The sequence below is a fragment of the Mastigoproctus giganteus genome, chromosome 6 (assembly GCF_048544385.1).
Source record: "Mastigoproctus giganteus isolate SK-2022 chromosome 6, ASM4854438v1, whole genome shotgun sequence".
NCBI classification, from domain to species: Eukaryota; Metazoa; Arthropoda; class Arachnida; order Uropygi; family Thelyphonidae; genus Mastigoproctus; species Mastigoproctus giganteus.
Window position 1 is genome coordinate 94,034,926 of NC_143580.1, and position 24,811 is coordinate 94,059,736.

General features: G+C 39.7%; 1 protein-coding gene across 1 annotated transcript in view; it reads right to left on the minus strand.

Annotated features, from left to right (window-relative positions):
• The window catches only part of LOC150084465 (cell adhesion molecule Dscam1-like), a 421,339-nt gene that overhangs the window by 256,645 nt on the left and 139,883 nt on the right, over nucleotides 1–24,811 (minus strand). Inside the window, exon 5 of the mRNA XM_090376247.1 lies at nucleotides 16,644–16,937. Within this exon, the coding sequence (XP_090232373.1) occupies nucleotides 16,644–16,937 (294 nt within the window). The remainder of the gene's footprint in view (nucleotides 1–16,643; nucleotides 16,938–24,811) is intronic.

Consider the following 24,811-nt stretch of genomic DNA (forward strand, 5'->3'; position numbering starts at 1 on the left):
CAACTGTTGAACTGATTTTGGCATACTCATTCCTTTACACTCTACTGATCCGAACTCCAGGATGGGAATGATTGTTGCTTTGAATGGTAGCACCGTCTAGAAAACTGGGATGTCAAGGTAGTATAATCTTGGACTTAGTAGTAATGGAAAAAAAAAATAAATATATATATATACATATAACATTGGAATATTATATCCGATTACAGTTTGATTTAGGAAATATTTAATTGATTAAAAACAGGAACGGGTAATAAATGATTTAAGAAGGTGCGTAAAGGCAAGGAGAAATTCCCAGCAAAGAAAGAGAACTTTGACCCAGAGTAGGTCAAGACCGCTTTCCTCGAAAAACGATTAGAGAAAATTAAGGAGGGGGGGGGGGAAGGGAACGGTGTAGAGATATATAAGGACAAGGGCACGAATTTGAGGTGTCTTTTGCCTTTTTTCGTTGTGTAGAGGTGTCGCGTGGTATGTAGTGAAGGAGTTGTGTATAGGGTTGTACGTGTGGAAGTTTTTTTGAGTAGTGGCTTAAAAATTGTGAGGAAGGGAAAACGGCTAGCTGGGTTGTTTTGTTGGTTTTTAGGAGCATTAGCAACTAAGGCCATATTGCTCCGGGATATGCGGTGGTCATTCCTTGACCTTTCCGCATCCTCCGTATTTGGTGGTAACGGGCTCGTACCCCGGTCTAATCAAGAAGCGTGTGCTGCGCACTGCTGCTCCTTCCCACCTGGCTACGGAGGCGCCAGGCTAGCTGGGAAACAAAGCCGAAGGTTGCTTGAGAAAGGGTTTTCGAGGAAAAGGAACATGAAAATAAGATCCTATAACATCAGAGGCGAGCGGTGATATCCAGGACAGATTAATTTGGGAGGAACTTTTATTCCTTTATTTTCCTTTATAATGTCCTCCGCTCTGAATTTTAAACTGGAACTCCCTGAAGGCATTTAGTGTCCCCGAGAAATAATGTGTTCATAAGACTATTGTAAAGGATAAAATATTAACTCTTTAAAGAGAAGTGTTTAATATTGAGATTGCAGGTGTTTTTCCAGGATATGCAGTTTGAATTGTATTTGGTATGTACTAGTAATTTTTAATAACTGTGAATACCCCGCTTGCAAAGTGTAGAGGTAGAAATGTTCATGTTACTCAGGGAGACTGTACTTTATGTGAATGTGTTAACTGATGAGTATTTTGTCTTATAAGGTGATATGTATGATTTAGACCTAACAATAGTATTATATTAAAATGTTCTTTGATATTAACGTGTCTCGGGAGTAAATTTTGTTTCACCCTACTCTGTATACTGAAAGGACATGGAGTGTTCCCTGTCCTAACAGATTTAAAATAAAGTAAAACAGTAGACATTACACGGTAATGCTTGTGTGACTTGCATTTGTTCAGCCAGTAACAAGCAATATCTACCAAAAAAAAAAAAAAATAATAATAATAATAAATAACGCCTACAGTAGTTAACGTGATTACACTTTTGAATTTGGGGCTAATTGAAGGAGCACTCGTGGTTTAGTTTGGGACTTGATCTTCTGGAAGTTCAGTAGAAAATGAATTGGCTCTTTGAAGGATTAACAGATAAGCCATTCGAAACTGTCCACTGATGTAATGTTTACATAATGCTGAAGTTATAGTTGATTTGCGGAATTCAAGATGGTAGAGTACTACAATTTATCAAAGTCAGCAAAAGGTGCCAGGTGCAGTTGTCGCGTGGTTACGTAACTTCGAAGGTCACTTATATAAACTTTGAAAAATGTGGGCTCCGAGTGGAGATCTTGAAAGGACATCACTAGAGGGGGAAAAGGAAGCAAGAACTCATGGAATGTCCTTGAGTGGTGATAAAGAAGAGAACCATATCTGGGCTCTCTTGGTTGGTAAATGACAGGAGAGATGAAATGATAGTTTGTTGTTTGTTATTTGGGTTTTAGGAGCATTAGCAACTAAGGCCATATTGCTCCGACGATATACGGTGGTCATTCCCTGACCTTTCCGCATCCTCCGTATTTGGTGGTCACGGACTCGAACCCCGGTCTAATCAAGAAGCGTGTGCTACGCACTGCTCCTGCCCACCTGGCTACGGAGACGCCTGAAATGATAGTACTACGGGTCACATTGCAAATAAATTCCATCTGCTTGTAAATATAGGGCGCCTCCGTAGCCAGGTGGGCAGGAGCGGCAATGCGTAGCACACGCTTCTTGATTAGACCGGGGTTCGAGCCTGTGACCACCAAATACGGAGGATGCGGAAAGGTCAGGGAATGACCACCGCATATCCTCGGAGCAATATGGCCTTAGTTGCTAATACTCCTAAAAACCAAATAACAACAACAGCTTGTAAATATTAATGGTATATCTTGGTCCAGATAGTTTAGTCCAAATTCACACACCACCTTCTTGACAGGACATGGATCATTTTTGCAAAGTTACATGAGTTAGGTATTGTGGACTGTTCTTCCTGCGTCTGTGGGAAATATGAAACTTGGTGACATATTATATGACTGTTATGAGTACTCTGATCCTAGGCAGGAATTGACAGCAGGGTAGTCGAATCTACATAGGTTGAATTCTGGATGTGAACAACTTCTGGCAGAAACAGACAGATTTCAAATCCTTCCCAGAATTTGATGTTCAGGTATTTCGAAGACGGTTAATCTTGTCACAAATAGAGGAGCAAGGAAATTAATTGTTGCATCGTGTGATGAAATCTTGTGGCTGATCGGATCGGGAAACAACAAGGTTGGCTGATCATTAGAACCGATTTCAATATTTCGACAGGTTGGCGCGGGATGTACCGTTATAATTATAGGTGGGAGCTTATCCTATGTGGGCAGTGACGCCCAAATCGTTTCATTGAAAAAGACATCTTGTGAGTTCTCATAGTAATAAATTAGAATAAACTCTGAGAAGCCGATGCAACAAAACGGCTAAGAAAAATAATATACTATATTAAAAATAATATATTTAACTTATGCACTCTGATCCTAACGTTTAAAATTAGATTGTTTACCAGAACATCCTACTTTAAATCTGAAATGTTATTTTAGCCAATTTATAATTTAAGCCAGTTTAAAATGCACTTCGATGTGAGTTCTGTGATATCACTAAACTCTCAGAATTGAATTACAACTCTTAGAATTCATTTATTTATTTTTTTTTTACATTTATGACTATCATTTAAGCCAATTTTACTATCAATTTACCTGAAGGACATAATATATTTAAATTTAAGTAATATAAAATTAAACTTGATGGATGTATGAACTTTTTAACGTAACACATGTCACTATTAAATCTACTACTAATAATATTCGTAATTATACAATGAATATTATTCGTAATAATGAATTCGAATATACGAATATTCGAATTCATTTTGAACCAGCGATGCCTGTCAATTTCTGATAATAGCAATTCATACGTTTATTAATAAATCCACTGAAAAATTAAGCTGCTGCACCGTATGATTAGGTCCTATGGCCTATTCACTACATTAGTGGAATAGGCCGTAAGCCCTAATCCTCCACCTGAAAAAATTATAGGAACAAAATTTTAGAAATATTACCCCTAAATTTTACCAACTCCATAGCATAGATGGGAGTTCAGAACAAAAGAAAATAAAAGGGAAGGAAAATTCGCCTTTAAGACAATGTTAACAAATAAAATCCTAAAGCACAGTTTTATTTGGATCGTCTTGCAGCTCGAGTTTATCGGAACACTGGTATGACAAAGAGACCGGATCTCACAACAACTGCCCTAAACCAAGGAGCATGTCATGGTTGACTGAGTTCGTTTACGAAATCGGACATTACATTACCAACGGTAGCGTTTAACCGCCGTGCCGTAGCAATACAGCATGCACCTCCTGAATGGTTTGTGTTATTCTACAATTAGGTAAACTGAAAAGTGGATTTTTTTAGAATACTTGTTTCTTTATTTATTTTTCGTTCTTATCAAATTTAAACATTTAATAGTATCATCCCTAAACATCCGCTTAGATAGAAGGTGTACATCGTAATGAAATGCGACGGTGGCTTATAGAAGTCATTGTTTGCCTTGTTCATAAGAGTAAATTAAATAAAGGGGAAAATTGGCACAACATACAATTTTGTAACATAGTAACAAATTAGATAAAACAGTATAAATAGGAAAATTTGTAGGAACATCTTTAAGTAGTAAATTGATTCTGTCTTAAATTCTTAATTAAAGTAACTGGAGCATCCTCACTAACAAAACAGAAATACATAAAATTCTACAACATAATGCATAGATCTATATTTATTAATATTATACACTGCTACACCATTATTATAAAACTACAGTTATTTTCTCCTATAATTGTTTTAACATTCATCTGAAAAACCAAACTTCATACGAAAATTTATTTAAATAAAATGCATAAAGTGCTGTTTGTCAACTAAAAGTATACACATTGGGCGTAACATCAAGTTCGAAACCCGCTGAAAATGAGCCAGGCTATAGAAAGATGACTATTGGCTAACCATACGTAAACTTATTTCCACTTCCACACATGTTTAGGAGTTTCTTGTCAAATTGTCAGTGAGGAGGTAAGTATAAAACGAGTATATAAAAAGAAGACTATTTGAGGCATCTACTTTTATACAAACTGGGCACAACCATTTGACTCCAGGTAAACTGCAAAATATCATCAAAAGTAAACAGGGTGGGGGGGGAAAGAGCTCTTTCTGAACAATGACGTATATTACTGCTTCGTTAAGGTTTTAGTTTTGGTTTTAGATTTTTAAGTTATTCTAATTTGTTTTTTTTTTATTTTATTAATAACAAGGGACAACAGGTAACCACTAGCAGTGCATCTGAGAGCAGAAAAATGAACAGAGTTGATAACAATAATGAATCCAACAATAAGATAAACATTGATATAGATTCAAATATTAAAATTATATGTTATAAAATATATGAGGGTAAAGGCCTGACATGCTACGAGGTAGAATGACTAACATGTAGGTTAGTGCAAAAGCATCATATTAACGTAGCCATATACCAAAGTATATGGCTTTGCCAATGCCGTTGCCAATTTAATTAATTAAATTAATTAATTAAATTGGCATCGTTTTGGTTATATCTCATATTGTGAATGCCTTCACAACGAGTTGCCACTGTATTGTACTACCTCGAATAAATAACACTTCACTAGTGGAGAAGACTACTGCTATTTATTCTCAGCGGATACCACCACCCAGTGCAATACCATGGCAACTCGTTGTGAAGGTATTCACAATATGAGATATAACCAAAACGATGCCAATTTAATTAATTAATTTAACTACTTTGGTAGTTGGCTACGTAAAAATGATGCTTTTTCACTAACCTATGTGTGTGTAAAATCATATGTACAAAAGCGGTGCGGTATGCGTTAAGTTACTGGTAAAACGAATAATAAATAAATTAATTAGATAATAGAAAATAGTAAAACAAATAATACTAGCAAACTACAAATAATCAGATGAGAGCTAGTCAATTTGCAGTTCAAGAGAAGAGGCAAACTTGTGAATGGAGTTCATCAGTGATCGGAGTTGTCAAAAAAGTCAATGAGAGAGTCATTTGACGATTTGCTGATCCTGTTCAATGGACTGAACTTCATGAAGTCAATGGTAGCAGAGTCAAGGCGAAAGAATGTAAGGTTCCTTATGTGTCTACAAGGAGCATTGAAGTTGATTTTCCTAAGGATATCAGATGCTTCATAAGTTCTGTGATTATTTTGGCTAGAAGGGTGACGTCAGCAAATAACCTTTCTAGTGCAAAGGGCCTCAGTAAAAGTAATCACACAGCGATTCATAGTACACTGTCCGATAAAAGAAGGATTACGGAACGTAAGGTAACGGACAAAATTTTTTTGGACTGCTTAAATTTTGTTAATTATTATCCTCTAATTATTATAGTAGTCTTTGTATTATAGTCTTCTGTTAATTATACTCTTTGTGTGATGATTCCAGATTGGTGAGCCGAATTCAATGTTTGGCAGAACAATAGTTTTATAAAGGATAACAGCATATCTGTAGTTTTTGAACTTATAGGTGTTCCGTTTGATAAATCCCAGTGTTTTGAATGCTTTGCTGGTGATTTAAAGGACATGGGCATCAAATTTAGCACTGCTGGAGAAGAGAATCCACAAGTCGTTAACTTGGTCACAGAGTTAATAGTGTACTCCGTATTTATTAGTTGGGAGATCTACAGGATGAGAAAGAGATTACTTTATACTTCGAGGGGTTAGCAGACAAGACATTCAGAGATAGCCACAGGGAAAATTTATTGAGGACGCATTGAAACTGCTGAGAATCGGTAATTTTCTTCACTGCTGAGTACATATTAAGATCATCTGCACTTGAACATTGGAGGTGCAGAGGAAAGAAGGAAGATCATTTATGATAACCATGAAAAGTAGAGAACCTAGGGGTGAGCCTTAAGGTACTCCACTTATTGGTATAAAATGGTCTGAGTTCACTTGATTGATGATAACGCTCAAGGAACGATGCGTAATATAGCTCCGTAGCCGTGAAAGCAGAGTTACGGAAACCACACAGCTTAAATTTTTCCGGAAGTTGTTCCTGCGGTACTTTATCAAATGCCTTAGATATATCTGTGGAAAAAAAATATATTAATAGTAATAGATTTTCTGGAACGTCCGTCAGAATTCAAAGCAATATTTTCCATTGCTGCTGAGAGTTGTTCAGGGGCTTTTCTTGTGTTCGAGAATTCTGTATTTGATATTAGCTGTGCTTGATTACTCCCGGCATTGCTTAAACTTTCAGTTTGCATGCTTTTATTCAGAGAATGCATACTGATTTCCTAATCCTAGTCCTATCCGGCCGGATAGGACTAGGTCTAAGTAATCTTGAGTGCTCAGCGGGACTTGTGTAAAATTATTATCATCATCCAGTGATTCGTTCATTTCTTCATTCATTTATGAAATTATTTCAAACGTGTGATCACTCTCAGGAGTATCAGAATCGATATCCGTTAGACTTCCAGGATGTTTATTTTGTGGTTCTTGAATCCGAGCTTCGTCTGGCGCTTTACAGGAAGTTGTTTTGTATTTTCTTTACACTGATCACAAATAAAAAGCTTTCTTTTAGCAATGGGCAATTCAGTAAGGTTTATTTTGGTACAAGAATTAAATTACAGATCAGCCCGAGGCATTAAATGCATTTAATAATCGTTTCTTTATTATCTCCACAAATTTTACATTTTAATTGACCCGGTATGATTTCTTGATCCTTCAATGTAAACCCTGATGACCAGAGAAGAAAAATGTCATTTCATAAATTATGTAGGAGAAAATTTTATTCGAATACTGATCAAATTCTTATTCTTCAATTAAGATTGCAAAACAATAAAAAGCGAACAATTACAAAACAAAACAAAACAAAACAATGAGAAGGACGAGCCTGGATAACCGATAATATTTGGTGCAATATTTGAAAGTGCGCCAAATGTCATCTCCCATGACATCTGGATCAAGTCAGGAACGCTTTTTTGTTTTTATAGCTGTTGATGTTGAGAAAACAACCGCACAGAAATATATAGACCTGAAAGGTAGCAATGTTTGTATCGCATTTTCGATATTTCTGGATACTCCTCTCGAAGAAAAAGCCAAAATTTTTCACAAGTAATTTTGACAAGACCACGTAATACTTCGTCAGACTACAGGTCGATAAGATCTTCCTTTTGTTCAATGGCAATTCTGGGACATGAAGAAATATCAAAAGTAAAGGGATCCCGAATCCAATAATTTTTTTTCCAGGAGATACATGAAATCATTTGAAAAAATTCTTAATTAGCATTGTTAGGTGGGTGGCAATGATATCAATAATTGTAAAATGTCAATATCATTGTCAAATATAACAAAATCAGAAAAACATGGGAAATTTTCAGTATTATTACGCTCAAATTCATTTTTCCAAAGATTAAGCTTCCCTTGGAAAGTTTATATTTTATCACTGAGTATTAATATATTTGTTCCCTGTTCTTGAAGACCTAAATTAAGTTTTACAAATATATCAGCAAGGGAACTGAGTTTTCCAAGCCATTTTTAATTTGTAAACAATTGAGCAAGGTTCTGATTTTTATCCGATTAAAACAATAAAGCTTCGTGTTTGAGATCAAAAAGACGTCACAACAACACTTGACGACTGGACAACGACCACTATCGTATATAAGAAGAAGCGTTTCATCCCATTTAATTACAAAGCATTGTGAGATGTTTGTTTGTTTGTTTGTTTGGATTTTTTTTTTGGCGCATTAGCAACTGAGGCTATAATGCGCCAAGACTAGGTAATATTTAAAAAAATTTAAATTCTCGGTGACCTAATTAGTAAGGCCCCCATGTCCAGATATATAATAACAAAGATTATTATAAAAAATAAATCAATAAAGACGTAACAATAACATAAATTAAATACAATTAAAAACTTTTATTGATTTAAAATAGCTAAAAACAGCTGACACGTTGTCATTGTCGGATAAAATCTGACTGAGTGTATACGGCTCAGTCAGATGGTTAAAAGCGGTAAGACGGATATTGCTAAAATCTGGACAGTCAATTAAAAGGTGTCTAATTGATAAAATTGTGCCACAGGACACACACATAGGAGGGTCATCAGCCCTCAGCAAAAAGAATGTGTCAAATGACTATGTCCTATGCGGGTCCAGGCAAGAACAACTTCCTCCTTACGTTTCCTGCGCAGACTAGACTGCCACGGTTCAATAACAGGCTTTATACGATATAATTTATTCGCAGTCTGTCTATTCACGAATCCTGCCATTGGGGAATGTATTTTCTGATTTTTTGGTCAGAATGATCAGCAATTCCCAATTGATCAGAGAATGTTTTTCTGATCAATTGGGAATTGCTGATTTGGCTGCGGTGTCAGCCAAATCATTTCCGGTAATCCCAATGTGGCTGGGAATCCAGCAGAAGCGGATATCATATTCACGTTCACGGAGGAAGTGAATCTTCTGCTGGATACTAGACAGAACTGGATGAGGATTATATCTCACATATATTAAGGCCTGTAACATGCTGAGAGAGTCGGAATATAAAATGAACCGTTGGTATTGGCATTCACTAATGTGATCCAAGGCTAACTCTATAGCCTGCAGCTCTGCAGTAAATATGCTGCATTCAGAGGGAACCTGCTCCGATGTAGTGCTGTCTGTAAAGACAGCAGCAGATCCCACATATGATTCCGACTTCGAACCGTCTGTGTAGACTGGCGCGAAGTCGGAATATTCAGTTCGGTGTGCTGAATGAAGCTGCAGGTAGACAGATGATGGAGTGTCCGACTTTCCCCAATTTCTAAGAGACAAGTCACATGCCGGGACATGAGCATGCCAGGGTGGAAAGGGTTGCTTTGGTGTTTGGGCAACCTTGTCTACCTTGATATTAAGTTCTTTGAGTAGCTCTTGGAGACGAATACCAAAAGGACGATTGGCAATCTTGCGGGTATTGTATAAATTTTCCCATCGTGGCTCAAAAACGAATGGCCACGTAGAATGATCTGGCAGGGATTTCACTTTTACAGCGTACTTTAAAGACAACTGCTTACGTCGAAGCGATAACGGTGGTTCGTTTGCTTCGACGTATAAGCTCTGGACAGGAGATGTGCAATATGCTCCAGTAGCAATACGTAGGGCCTGATGATGGACGGGGTCCAGCCATCGCAGGACACTGTCTCTGGCTGAGGAATATACCTGGGACCCATAATCTAGTTTGGATCGCACAAGTGCACGGTAAAGCCGAAGAAGGATACATCGGTCTGCTCCCCAAGATGTAGAGGAGAGCGAGCAGAGAATATTAAGCCCACGTGTGCACTTTGTGCGGAGTTGACGGATATGATCCAAAAAGGTCAGTTTTTTTATCGAATATGAGTCTCAAGAATTTTATGTTCGCTGCTACTGGAATAACATATTGTCCGAGCCTTAATTCGGGTTCAGGATGAAGATTACGCTTACGACAAAAGTGTACGCAAACGGTCTTCTCCGGCAAGAACCTGAAGCCATTAGCAAGTGCCCAGGAATTCAGATTATCAATGGCTTTCTGCAGTTGTCTTTCAATAACCCTCATGTTGCACGACTGACAAAAAATGCTAAAGTCATCAACATAGAGGGCACTGTTTACAGTTGGAGGAAGTTGTTCTGTGATTGAATTTATTTTGATGGCGAAAAGCATGACACATAATACTGATCCTTGTGGTACTCCCTCCTCTTGACTGAAGGAAGGAGAGAGCCAGGATACCACGCGAACTTGGAAAGATCGATTGGCTAAAAAGTTTTTAATAAAAATTGGGAGTTGCCCCTAAGACCAAGGCTATGCAGATCTTTTAAGATGCCAAATTTCCAAGTTGTGTCATACGCTTTCTCCATGTCAAAGAACACCGACACCAAGTGTTCGCGATTTAAGAAAGCATCCCGGATGGATGCTTCCAATCTAATAAGATGGTCCAAAGTGGACCGGTTCCTTCGGAAGCCGCATTGGATGCTGGAGAGAAGGTCATTTGATTCTAAATACCATATTAAACGAGAATTAACCATTCTCTCCAGGATTTTGCACAGACAGCTAGTCAGAGCAATAGGACGATAATTGGTGGTGACTTTTGGATCTTTCCTGGCTTAGGAAAGGCAAGAACGATTGCCTTTCGCCAGGAGCCCGGAAACTGCCCTTCAATAAAGATTCTATTATACAGAAGGAGCAGACAATCCATAGATTTTGGTGAAAGATGTTTAATCATTTCATAATGGATGCCATCTGGTCCAAAAGCACTTGCTTTGGAAAGAGTGAGAGATCTTTTCAGTTCCTCTATAGTGAACGCCCCGTTGTAGGGATAGAGGCCCTTGGACTTAAAATTAAGTGCTTGTTTTTCCAGTTTATGTTTCAGGAACAGGAACTCTGGGGAGTACGAGGATGTTGCGGAGATGTTAGAGAATGTTTCCCCAAGAGCATTGGCTATTGCAGTTGGATCTGCAATAGTGCAACCATTATAATCTAGGATTGAAGAAGGGTGGGATGTATATTTCCCCTTCATTTTCCGGATTTTATCCCAGACTACCTTAGAGTTGGTAGACTGGTTAATAGATGATGTAAAATGGATCCACGATTCCTTTTGACTCTGACGACGGATATAGCGTGCTTTGCCTCGTGCACGTTTGAAGGCTATAAGGTTGTTCGTGGTAGGATATCGGCGAAATATCCCCCACGCTTTGTTTTGAGCCTTTTTTGCTGTTATGCATTGTAAATTCCACCAAGGTTTGGGAAATGGTGGAAACCGGGCAGATGTTTTTGGGACAGCATTAGCAGCTGCTTGGACAATGATTTCTGTGATGTACTTTACTGCGTCACTGATAGGCTCCCGACTGACTGTACTGAGGTCGAAATTTGCCTGATGTTGGAAGGCATTCCAATCACCGTGATCAAACTTCCACCGTGGTAACCTAAAAGGAAGACATGGGCTCCCACTGTGTAACAAGGTTATCACAGGGAAGTGATCACTTCCGTATGTATTCTCCTCCACTTCCCAAGTGAGTGAAGGGAGTAGAGAAGGGGAGCAGATAGAAAGATCAATGGCAGAAAAAGTACGGGTAGGCATGTGGAAGAAGGTGTTTGTTCCAGTATTTAGAAGGGAAAGGTCATTGTCATTGAGCATACGCTCTATGACTGGTCCCCTTCCGTTGATGTTAGCACTAACCCACAGGGTGTTATGTCCGTTAAAACCCCGAGAAGTAAGAAAGGGGGAGGCAACTGCGTTAGAAGATCATCAAGGTCTTCCTGGGAGATGTCAGTCCCAGGTGGCAAATCCCAGGTGGCAAAAATCCCACCGTAAGGCGAATTGCAACAGCTTCTATGGTAGTTGTAATTAGCAAGGGCTGCACTGGAGTCTGGTTACCCACAAGGATAGCCACTCCCCCATGGGCAGAGCCATCAGCAATTTTGTCCTTTCGAAAAATTGTGATGTTGTGCATGGTGGGATCATCATTTGCCTTTAGATACGTCTCCTGCAAGCAAAAGCAAACTGCCTCGTGCTTTTGCAGGAGGGCCTTGATGTCATCAATATTTCGCCGGAATAAACGACAATTCCATTGTAGGAATTTAGCCATTATTTTGGCTTGGTGGGTCCATCAGGCGGCTTCCGAGGTGCTAAGGGCTTACTTTTATCAGTCATAGGTTTATCTTTTTTGTGGAAGAATGAACGCTGTCCCGTGTCCATTTCTTCCTCCGCAAAGAGTTCCAAGACTGAATCTTCGGGTACCTCCTTCTGCTCGACATCCATGTTTTCTTGGGTAGTAGGCGAGCCTTCTCCTATCTTATTCTTTTCTTTCATAATTACCTTTGTTACTTGTGGAGCATTAGGAGGTACTGATATAGGAGTGGCAGCTGATTGGTTTTTCTGTGCAGGTTTTTGAGAACTTAAGAGATAACGCGCGATGGGAGTGAAAGACTCCTTTGGAGGAATGGTCATGTCCGTCTGAGTTCCGGCGGAACATCTCCCTGCTACCTTCTGGGTGTAGGTAGGTTTGTTGATATTCAGGGGTTTCACCGATTTCCTTGCCTCCTGGTATGATATATTTAGCTCTGCTTTCAGCCGTTGAATTTCTTTTTGTTCTTTCCACCTCTGGCATGCTCGTGAGTAGGCCGGGTGTTCGCCTTCACAGTTAATACAGGTGGGTTTTGCGGCTGAACATGCTGTTGTTTCGTGGTCCTTCGCACCGCATCGAGCGCATGCAAGGACTTCTGGCATTTAAAACACCGTAAAGGGTTCGGAATGTATGGACGCACTGAACAATTGATGTATCCAGCTTTAATATCGTCAGGAGGTTTAGGAGAGTTAAAAGTCAGGATAACGCTCCTGGTTTTAACAATTTTTCCATGCCTTCGGGCAGTAATTCTCTTGACGGCAATAACTCCCTATGGTTTTAATTCGGAGCAGATTTCCTCCTCGGTTACGTCGAGAAGGTCCCACTCCGAAATGATACCTCTCGATGAATTGAGTGTTCTGTGTGGTGTCACTGTTATAGGTATTCCTCCGATTGATGTTACTCGGAGGAGATGTTCTGATTGCCTGTCATTTTTAGATTCAATCAAGAGAGCCCCAGAACGAAGCCTCTTAACTGATTTGGGTGAACCTGCTAATCCATCTAACCCTTTTTGAATAAAAAAAGGGCGACATTTTACCAATCGGTTTTTCCCCGGTGGAGTGTATAATTAGGAACCTTGGAACAGGCCCCGATGGTACTTCAGTTCGCTGCCTCTTTGTACTAATAATACTATCTGTGTCTTCGTCTCTGTTTGCAGATAGGGACCGGGTTGGGGCCCCTGAAGAGATAAGTTTATCAGGATTCATTGAGTTTTTTATATTGTTCAGTGCCCGGGCTCCCCACCCACCACGGAGCCCAAAGGGACGCCCACTACCCGGCATGCAATAAAAGCGCTCGGGAGTGGAACGCCAGGGCTACCCAGACACTATACCCGCACCGCCGCCAGCCTGAATCCTGTCCCTCGGACCATGCGGGTAGGGGCGTGGCATTGACACGGTTGACCCTCGCAGGCGAGCGTACTAGCCGATTGATCCTAGCCGGGCCTTCCAGGACCACCCGTCTTGTCGAAGCAGGGGCCAAAGTGGTGTATTGAAGCTGGGCCCCTCCAGGATCCCCCTTTCCGAATTTCCACGGGTCGCAGCGCACGGCAAACACGCCGGATCCCAGTGATGCTATTCTGGAAGTCCAGCAGCGTCACTGGGAGGTCTCCTCACCACGTACAGGTGCCCACGTCGAGGGGCATTGTGAGAAGTCTGTTGTTTAAGCTTCTACTTTTTAATAAAGTTGATCACACTTATCGCGGTTTTTAATACTTCGTGAAAATCCGTTTGCATTTCCTTTGCTACTAATGCTTTCCTATGTACTGTAGAATGCAATGATTCAAAACTATATTTGGAGCAATTTCCTTTACTTGCCTTCTAAACCTTTATTTTATATTTTTAATGCAGCCGCACCATCAGTACAAATCGCAAAGCAATTGTTCCACATTAAATTATTTGTTTGAAAGAAAATATTTATAACATCAAAAATCTTCTCGCCCATCGTTCTTCCTTCCAAAGCTTTGCAAAATAGAAAATTCTCTAAAAGTATCCCTCCTAGCAGTATCTCACGTATACAATAAGTTTAAATTTAAAGTTAAAATTAACAAGATTTTAAATTTCTCTGAATTCATCTAACTCTATTGAAAAAATTGCACACTTTCTCTCAATCGATTTAATAAACTGAATTTTGTTACTCGCGATAACTGCAATACGCTGCAAGACTGTCACTGGAAAGAGGAATTGTATTTAAATTGTTACTATACTTTTCTCCATGCATAATTGAAATCATTTTTATAGCAGCAGGGTGAAGAAGAGATTCAGCAATAGATGTGATTTAATTTTTTTTTTTTTATTAAATACGGTATGAAAATTCCAACGATTCTCTTTTAAAGCTTATGTTACTTCATGAAAGATTTCAGACCTTGTATGGTTGTCGGATTGTTTTTTTGAAAAGGATTCAGTATTTTTCATTATCTCTGGATGTTTCGTATGTAAGCGTCTTTTTCATTTAATAGGTTTTATGTTTTCTTTAGCCAGTTTTTCGTAACATATTACTCATAAAGGATGTTGCTCATCATCAAAAACACTAAGTGAAGCCGTACTTAAAAAAAAAAACTCCTCTTAATATTTTCTATTCTTTTTGATTTGAAATATGATGGCTCTCTACCAGAAATTGGTGATTGCACTACACTTGAAATAATGTTGGTGTCCAAATTTTCATGATACATTTACTCTTTCAGCTTCTGAAGTATCTGTAGCAACATAATTGTCGTCGCTCCTCGACCGTTTTGTTCTGATTACCCAATTGTCCATGGTAAAATGTTTTTCTTCTAAAAAACAACGATAATATAAAAAGTAGCAGAAGAATGAAAAACGCATCCAAGTTGACGTGAAAGCACCGAATTATGAAGCAGAATAAAGCGTACGTGCAACAGACTTGCTATTTACTGCCGCCGCATATTCGTACCTCTGGCCTTTGGGCAATTTAAGAAGTTTTTGCTGTAGAAAAAACGAATTAAGAGCTAAAAGGATTACGGTTCAGCATTTGAGTAGTACTGAGAAGTCACACTAGTCAACTGCTTTCTGTGTGTTCATATATTTAGGATCCACCCTGATAGGTTCTGTGAAGACAAGCCCTACAGGAAGGAAACCCTCAAGAACTGTTACCAGATTATGAACTTATAATACTCCCCTTCTCCTGGACAGCCTTTTTTTTTTTTTTTTTTTAACTTGCCTATTTGTATATGGCAAAGACTTTCTGTTTTCATGTAATCATGTATATTACTGTATATTTTTTACATTATTGTTTATTTAACCCTGTAAAAGTCTCGGGTCGAGCACGAATGTACCCTTGTTTATTGTACATTGTGTTCCTCGCACCTTAGTCTGTATTCACATCCTTCTGGCACAGAGCCGTCCCGGGATGACCCAAGGTTTCTTAGGAAATAAACTGATAATAATAATAATAATAATAATAATAATATAGCCAGGGATCAAATTAAGGCGTTTACCCACAAGGAAAATAATTAAGAAAGCCACCTGCATCACACGTGAAACCAACCTAAAAAAATAGAGTGGCAATAAGGTTAATTCGTATCTCAGACTTCGTTCGAGTAGTAAGGTCTCTACACATACAGTATTTAAAAAGTAATGCCAACAAGTTTTTCTAAGCTTTTATGTACACAATAACTAATTTTATTTAAAAATTGCCGCGACCCCTTTTGGGTGTCGCGCCCCATAATTTGCGCATCATAGTGCACTTTAAAACTTTCCAGTACTTAGTGTTCTCGGTGATTAAGGGATTATTGTGCCAACTGTGGGTGGTGCATTGTTTGACCATTATTGCTTGCTGCGTTGTCTTAAGATTACTTGGAGCGCTCGCCTTGCTTCTTAGTTGTCTACTTACGTAGCCAGCACACGTGGTTAATCCCAAGGGGTTTATCCCGACAGCGATATATCCTGAAAGTTATTGTTGTTGTTGGTAATTAATGTGCTCAGCTAGTAGAACGCCCTATTTTCATCTTACAATACAAATAATATATTACCTGTGCAAATCCAGTATTTGAGTGATATATCCTCTTGTTCAGCTCTTAATGATGAATCCAACCATACTAAATTATTAATTAAACTTTACAGAAAAGCTTAATAGAAATACCTAAAAACGAAGAGCACTAAAATCAGGCGACTACACTGTCTTTAATGATTTCGGTTTGATATGTTCTCCCTCCCCTTTTTATTTTCAATGAGATTTTGCTGTTTACCTGGGGTCAAATGGTTGTGTCCAATTTGTATAAAAGATGTTTAAGACAGTGTTTTAATTACTGGTCTTCTGTTATGATTAGCAACTTAGTTACAAAGTGACAAGAAACACCGAAACAACTGTATGGGAATGACAATAGGTTTACTAATGATTGAACAATAGTCATCATTTTATAACCGTTTACTAGGTGTTCTGTATTAACTATCAAGTCTCGAGCTTGAGAAAATATACCTTAAAGAGCTATTACGATAATTTAATAGTAAAATTCTTACCTTCAACAATTAGCTCATTGGTGGCTTTGTCCTCCCCAATATTGTTACCAACGACGCAAACATATTTTCCACTGTCCGACCTCACGACGCTCTGAATGAACAGAATACCATCATTTGGCCTAACACGTTGATCATTTTCTGGTAGAATCAAAAGGGTGTCTTGCATTTTGTACCATCTATAGGTTGGCACTGGGTATCCTTGAGCGATGCACACTAGCGTGACTTGTTCCTTTTCGCTAGTTATCCTTCGTCCACTTCTTCTTGTAATTCTTGGCGGTTGGGACACATCAGGAGCTATAAAAGCACGAACAGAAAGCATCATGTCAATATGACGAAAAATTAATTTAAAAAATAGGCAGAGTAATCATTGACATACGAATACCATGCGAATGTGACAAGGCTAAGGGATCCAACAGAGTGGCATGGAGATCAGAGAATTACTAAACGTATCTGAAATGGCACTGCCTGCAGAGTTTCCCAAAAATACCACAAACGTGGCACAGTTCATCTCATTGATGCTCGGCGAGTATAACATCTGAGTCATTTAGCAGAGCAAGGGAGGAGAGTCAAATATTCCGTTCTGTAAACTATACCAGCACAAGTTTATTTTCTGGTATGGTGTGCTGTGTTGTCTGAATACAAGATGTTGTTGTTATTTGGTTTTTAGGAGCATTAGCAACTAAGGCCATATTGCTCCGGGATATGCGGTGGTCATTCCCTGACCTTTCCGCATCCTCCATATTTGGTGGTGACGGGCTCGAACCCCGGTCTAATCAAGAAGAGTGTGCTACGCACTGCTGCTCCTTCCCACCTGGCTACGGAGGCGCCTCTGAATACAAGAGGAACGCCAACTGCACTTGTTCTAACAATAGTCAGATGTAAAGTGTTTAAGGTACAGAGGAACCAGGGGTTCCCCCCATCTCCGCAAGATTTCACAGGGGGGATATTCAGGGATATTCATGTGTTGTTGTGGCGGATCCCAGGGTTTCCCCCATAAGCCGCTATTGTACTTCTTGTGTTGAAGCTTATGCCAAAACCGGCCAATTGTATGCAGTGTGTTGGACGTGTAAGTGTTATGATGTGTTCTGTTGTTATGTTATCGGCCGGTGCCTGGCTCTTAGCAGGTAAGAAGCAGTAACACCTGGTCACTACGTCTCACCCCCCCATCCCCGCCACGTGGAGGCGGCCAGGATCAATTATCTCCTGCTGGGCAAGCCCAGGGCATAACACCTGAGAGTGCCCGAAAAAGAGAATGAAGAGGAATACAGAGGGAGAAGTCTGGGATCTGGGGAGGTAAATGGACAGAATAGAGGAGAATCAACAGATGGACTCTCCAATAGTTAGAAGTGAGAAGAAGTAAAGCAAGAATAAAGTAGGAAGAAGTGGACTAACTTCTCTAACCATGGAGACCTATCTCATGGAAAATCCCATCCTAGGAACTAGGATCAGCAAAACATCTTAATTTACAGTTTGCCTAACCCCTTGTAGGCAGAACGTCTTCAGTTGTTGAAGAAATAATTGATCTTCTAACAAAAAACACAGTGAAAGCAAATTCCACGAATTCTGAAAAGCTCCACAGAAAGACACTATGTGCAATATCCTCTCTTCTTCAGGAACACAGCAGAATATACACTATGTACAGATTCGTCCAATGTAATGCCAGGGTAGTACCATAACCTGGCCCAATAAATAAAATTGTCTCAGGGTTAACGCAAAAATAATATACATGTCCAAATCCTAGATGAGATCACATTAGGGAGGGTTCAAAATTATGTTTTAAAAAGTTCTTGCCTAAATACAAACTCTAAGAGAGCCCAAAAAGTCTAAGATAATCGTCCAAGATAGTTAATAACAGAGTTACTAGGAAAAGTCTGTAATATGAAATGTCACAGTGGTATTCACTCACAAAGAAATATTAATTCCAAAAACTATGAAACGCTAAAGGCCAAATAGTATCTCGATGAGTAGAGCAAAATTCCTTATACAATAAATACCTATTCTGCTGAAAACAGTTCCACATCAAGAACAAGTCTATTATAAAATCCAGGAAAGTATAGTGTAGCACTTAATGATACTAATCAGTTGCAAATATAGAATCCAATCAAAAATGAGAGATATTTCTTTCCTAATCCAATAAAGGATCCAAGAAATCGCAGGAACAGTAAAACTAGGACCTAATTTCGGTTCTTCTTTTAAATGCACGAGAAGCAAACACATTCATAGCGTTAAAAGCTGTCTGAGACTCAACCAGAATTTTATTGTTGCTGGAGTCCAAGTTAGGAACTACACTAAATAGGTCACGTCGAAGATCGTTATAATAATGACATTGATGAAGAATATGGTTAACAGTTTCTTCCTGGCTACACAAACAAGATGTTGTTGGTGAAAGTCAAAGTTTGTGAAGTTTACTATTTATACTTCCGTGGCCAGTTAATATAAACATACCATATAAGCCCGGCGAAAACCACTTTAACTCCTCCTTTTTAATTTCACTTGCTACAGGCAGAAAGTCCCTTGTGACTGCACCAATATCAGATGAAGACCACTCCTGCTGCTATTTTGCAATAAAAATTTGCCTTAATCTTGTCTTCAGTCTTAATGGGAGCACTTAGATCTAATTGGATGTTATCATAGGTCAATGGTATTTTCTTCAAAAGGTGATACTTAAGGTAGCGGTACTGAACTTCAAAATGGACAGGTAGTTTCCCAAGCAAAACCTGAAGAGCCATGGTGGAGGTAGTTCGACAAGCTCTTGACATGGTCAGGAGGGAAGCCCTCTGCGCTTGTAACAGTTGCTTTACTACAGCAACTTTATTGGCTCTAAAGCCCCATGCACCAGCTCCATAAGAAATTATCGACAAAAACACACAATTATAGTGAAGTCGTAAGGTTTGACCTCTAAGACCCCAGTCTTGTCTTGTTATCTGTTTGATTCGGCTCAGGAACAATTTAGCCTTTTCTTTCACATACTGAACATGTAGGAAACTGAGAGCATCATCAAAAACAATAGTCAACAAATGTCAGATGATACTTTTGCTTGGATAACAGGCCAGGAAGACTCCCCCAGACCATGACAAGAATGCCATCCTGCGCTGCTTGTTTGCTGAATCCCCTGCCTCACATTGTATTCACCATACACTGGTCTGTACCAGATCGATTGTAAACATGCAGAAAGAAACGATTATTTTGACTAAGTCAGTAAATCACTTTCAACTTGTTCACACGATTTGCAAGCCCTTCGTCAAGGGCTTGCAAATCGATATTCTCAATTAAGAGGGTATCACTTTAAATCTCAATTCGAAATCCAAAAAAGGTAGGATTTTACATCTCACAGTATCCATTATGTCTTATTCTGCAGAAAACGGGCCCTTACGTTTTCTTAGTATATCTCTTATGGCGGCTACTTTAATTTTCCCAGTTCAACTGTCTAACTTCACAATAACCTCTTACTAGACATGCTATTACAGAAAGAAGATGGGAAGGGAGGAGAGAAGCTTATTCTATTGCCTAGCAAGTAGAACGCCCTATGTTAGGGCGTTCAATTATCTCTGCTCCAAACGGCCGCATCAGAAGCATCTTTCCATGCCCTTGAACTGTATGGTGGCCACAAGGAGAGATTTTATTTGGCGGTTAAACGGAGCTGTCGAATCTAGAGATCGTCCAAATGGTATATGTTTTGAGGAGGCCGTTTAACTAGAAAATATATATTCATTTTAATGTTTTCAGAGATCACAATAAGAAATTATGTTAAAAATATTATGCATATCCGGACCCTCGGTTTTGCACCTCCCCAGTGCCCTCCAGATTCAAATCGAGAAGTTATGTACACTTGTATACAGCCATAAAAGGCCTGATGTAGCCGAATGGCCAGCTCTAGGCTAGAGTGGAGTAGTGTTTATTGTTGTTTGTTATTTAGTTTTTAGGAGCATTAGCAACTAAGGCCATATTGCTCAGGGGATATGCGGTGGTCATTCCCTGACCTTTCCGCATCCTCCGTATTTGGTGGTGACGGGCTCGAACCCCGGTCTAATCAAGAAGCGTGTGCTATGCATTGCTGCTCCTTCCCACCTCGCTACAGATGCGCTAGTGCAGTAGTAAAAGCGTTTGAGTTGACTGTGGTTTAAGCCCATGTGATTACTAAATACAATTAACGATCATGATGCGCGTGCGCGAACTCGGCATAGTCGTTGCCGAGTTCGCATAGTCCGCGAACTCGGCATAGTTGGTTCAAGTGCTCCTAATAATCGGTTGTGTTTTTAAATATAAGTTAATAATTAGTTTTACACACGTACCAGGGCAAAGGGCAAGTGTTTTTATGTCTTCCGAGGTCAAAATCTTCAAGTTCTGTACATTCTAACAATCTTGTTGGTTAAATCGAATCAGGCACTTACTGCTGCGGAAGCTCGCCATTCCTATAGCTTGGAAGAATTTGCTTACTCATTACCGTCTTTACCGTCTGCGACCACTGCGAAGGTCAGGAAGGGGTTATAATCTCTTCGTAGGGTGAAGTGTCTCTCAGCATACGTCATAAAGTAAGTACTGTATTCTAAACTTTTATTCTTTCCACGAAGTTAGGCCTTACTATACCCTTCGACATGGTGCAGAAGAAATCTGAAACGTGCAGAAAATGCTCACAATTCGCAAGTTGCTGGATCAAGTGCAGTGGCTCCAGTAGGCTTGTTTTTGTGAGACCTGTTGTCTTTTAAAAAAACTTAGTGTAGGCTTGTTTTTGTGAGACCTGTTGTCTTTTAAAAAAACTTAGCTCGCGCCTCAGCCAAGAGGCGATCACGATGGCAATGTCCTGCATGCCGTGGGCACAAAGTGAACGCCACTGAATCAAAGGCAAGGCGTCTCCCCCTCCCCACATCCATCGCCAGCGGGCTACTCCAGCGAAGTTGACTGCAGGTCCCCTAATGCAATTAGGTGACCCTATTCCAGGAAAATTAATGGAGGCTCTGGTTAAAGAAGCACTGCAGGATCATCTAGACAAGACTTCAGTTATAGCTCGGACACAGCATGGTTTTGTTAAGAGAAAGTGTTGCCTGACCAATTTGATTGGATACTATGATGCAGTCACAAAAGAACTGGATACAGGGAATAACTTTGATATTATATACTTGGACTTTAGAAAGGCTTTTGATACTGTTGAACATGGCAGACTGCTACACAAATTGGAGCAGTGTGACATTGGAGGCAAATTGCTGCTCTGGATAAAGGGGTGGTTGAGGGGGAGAAGACAGAGTGGTAATCAATGGACACTGCTGATCGTGGACGAATGTTATTAGTGGATTCCCTCAGGTTTTCAGTGTTGGGTCCATTATTGTTTTCTGTATTTATAAATAACATTGCTAATGGTATATCAAGCTTAATGTCCATGTTTGCAGACGATACAAAGATTGGCAGGGTTGTTAAGGACATAAAAAGTATCAGGTGGTACAGAAGCCTATGGCAGGTATAAACCAGTCTGTAATCAAGTCACAAAGGAGGTTAGGCAGGCAAAGGCAGATTATGAGAAATCTTTGGCAAAGGATGCAAAGGAAAACAGCAAGGAGCTGCAACAGGATCTGGAAAGGTTAAGCAGATGGGCTGAGAGGTGACAAATGAAGTTTAATATTGACAAATGTAAAGTACTACATAAGAGAAACAGCAACCCAGAGCAACGTATCAACTCTGTCGTACTACACTGACAGTGATAGAGAATGAAAAGGACCTGAGGGTAATTGTGCAGGCAGATATGAAGTTCTCTGAGCAGTGCAGACGGGCTGCAAGAGTAGCTCATGGTGTCTTGTCAATGATATACAGGAATTTTTCTAGCAGGGATAAGGAGGTGATTATTCCCTTGTATAAGGCAATGGTTAGGCCACAGCTTGAGTACTGTGTACAGGTCTGGAGGCCTCAATTCAAGACGGATGTAGAGCTGCTGGAACGAGTACAGAGAAGGGCAACAAGATTAGTGAATAGAACAAAGGCTTAAGTTTTGCAAATTACAGTGTCTGGAGACTAGGCACCGGCGAGGTGATCTGCTAGAGGTGTATAAAGCCTTGAATGGTTTGAGCATGCTCAATGCTGATGGGATTCTACCTCTTGCTCAGAATAATCACCTGAGAGGGCATAAATTCAAATTGAGGAAAGACAGCTGTAGGATAGATGTGCGGAAATTTGCCTTTAGCCAGCGGGTAGTTGGTTGGTGGAACAGATTTCCATCCCTTGTTGTGGAAGTTGATAGCCTAAATAAATTTAAGGCTCAGCTGGACAGGTATTTCGACGAACGGAGGGGAGAAGTGGAAGTTTTTTTTTTTTTTTTGGCTGATGCTGCATAAGTTTGCTTTCTTGCATCATATGCCTCTACTAATGCAAGCGTGTCCGACTACGCCACAGTTCTAATACGCCGAGACGCTCAGGCGCAAACTGATCAGGTCCTAGAGAAGCATGAGAAGTGCATGTGTCAGAATTGTAGTAAAATGGGCGAGAGGTTTACCTTATTTGAAAATATTCTGAGAAAACTCTGCACAGATAATACAACCCTAAGAGAGTCAATACATAGGTTGGAAGACCTACAACATTCTATGCACCATTATGTGTCCTTGCTGCTGGATCCATCAGTAAGCCCATCCAGGATATAGACTCCTTACCTATGCAAAATGTTGTACACTAGAAACAAATTATTTCTGACTCCTCGCATCGTGCGTTCCCCCAACAGAGCAGTTATCTGTAAAATGTAAAATCTTACAAATATAATATTTTGTGGAGGAGGGAGATTAGTTTAAAGTAAAACTTATAATATGGCAATATGGGGGAGCAAAACCATACGTCAAGAATATTACTAAGATCACCCAAGGGATTAAATTAGACAACGTCTATACAAGGGGAGCGGTAAGTGAAAAGCTATTAGCAAGCTAGGTACCCTCCGACTCTCAGCTCACACAGGCAAACCAAAACAATAGAAACCAGTAGCTACTGCTATTAGTAGAAGGTGTCAACTCTGGAAAACAATGGCGCGGTGGACCATGTGCTGTCGGTGATGGCAAGTTTTTAGATCGTGGGAAATTAGTCTGCTACAGTATAACTATAAGCAGCTGACTTCAAAGGTACAGACAGCCTGAGAAAGTTTACAAATTATTAAAATAAGAAGTTAGATCGAACAACAAGGAATCAGCTTGAGAAAATAAAATGGGCAAATAAGAAGAGAGAGAAAGTTGATAAAATGAGTAAAATTGGTTAAACTGAAAAATAGGGCGATTTTGACATATGTAGGTGGTACAGAAATTGAGATGAACAAAAAGTGAGTCTGTGAGGTGTCTTTTTTGAGAAGGTGTTTTTAATAAGGTGGAGAGCAGACAGATCCCCGAGTTGAGTTATGTGGGTGTTTATGGAAATGAGTTAGGGGGAGACAAAGTTTAGATTCTCGTCGGTGTTTGGGAAAGTGAGTTAGGACGGACAGTTGAGTTTTTGTCGTGTTAGAAAATGTGAGTGGCAGACACAGATCCCCGAGTTGAGTTATGTGGGTGTTGAGGAAAATGAGTTAGTGGGATTCTAAGTTGAGTTTTTGTTGGTGCTAGGGAAAATGAAAGAGTCAGCGGACACAGCAGTCGAGATTTTCGTCGAGATAAGTAAAATGAGTTAGTAACATGGACAGTTGAGGGTTCTGTTGTGGTAGGAAATATGTGTCAGTTAACAGTGGAGTGTTTGGTCGTGGTGGGAAAAGAGTAGTGTAGCGCCGTGGGAAGTTTTCTTCTTGAAAGAGTTCTTAATACGTGGAGCGGAAAAACGAGGGTAGCACCCTATGAGTTTTTCCTTGTGATAAGTTTTAATAAAGTGGAGTGGAGAAGGAGTTAGTGTGAGATGCTCTATGAGTTTTTCCTTGTGATAAGTTTTAATAAAGTGGAGAGAAAGGGAACGAAATCCGCAGAATCAGTAGCTCGAGAGAAAGGAGCGAAAATGCGAAATTAATAGCTCTATGAGAAGGAAGGAAGCAGCGAATGGATGGTAGCCCGAATAAGGTGGAGAAAGAACGCCAGTCCCAGTGCAGCAAAGAGTTCCTAAAAATCATCTGTAGCAAATTCAGGTATAGCTGATGAAAGAGATCCCCAGAAGGTACCCTGAGAGCCAGGAAAGCTTGGAACCTCCCCGGAAACGAAAAGAAAAAAGATAGAAGTAGGCGATATATT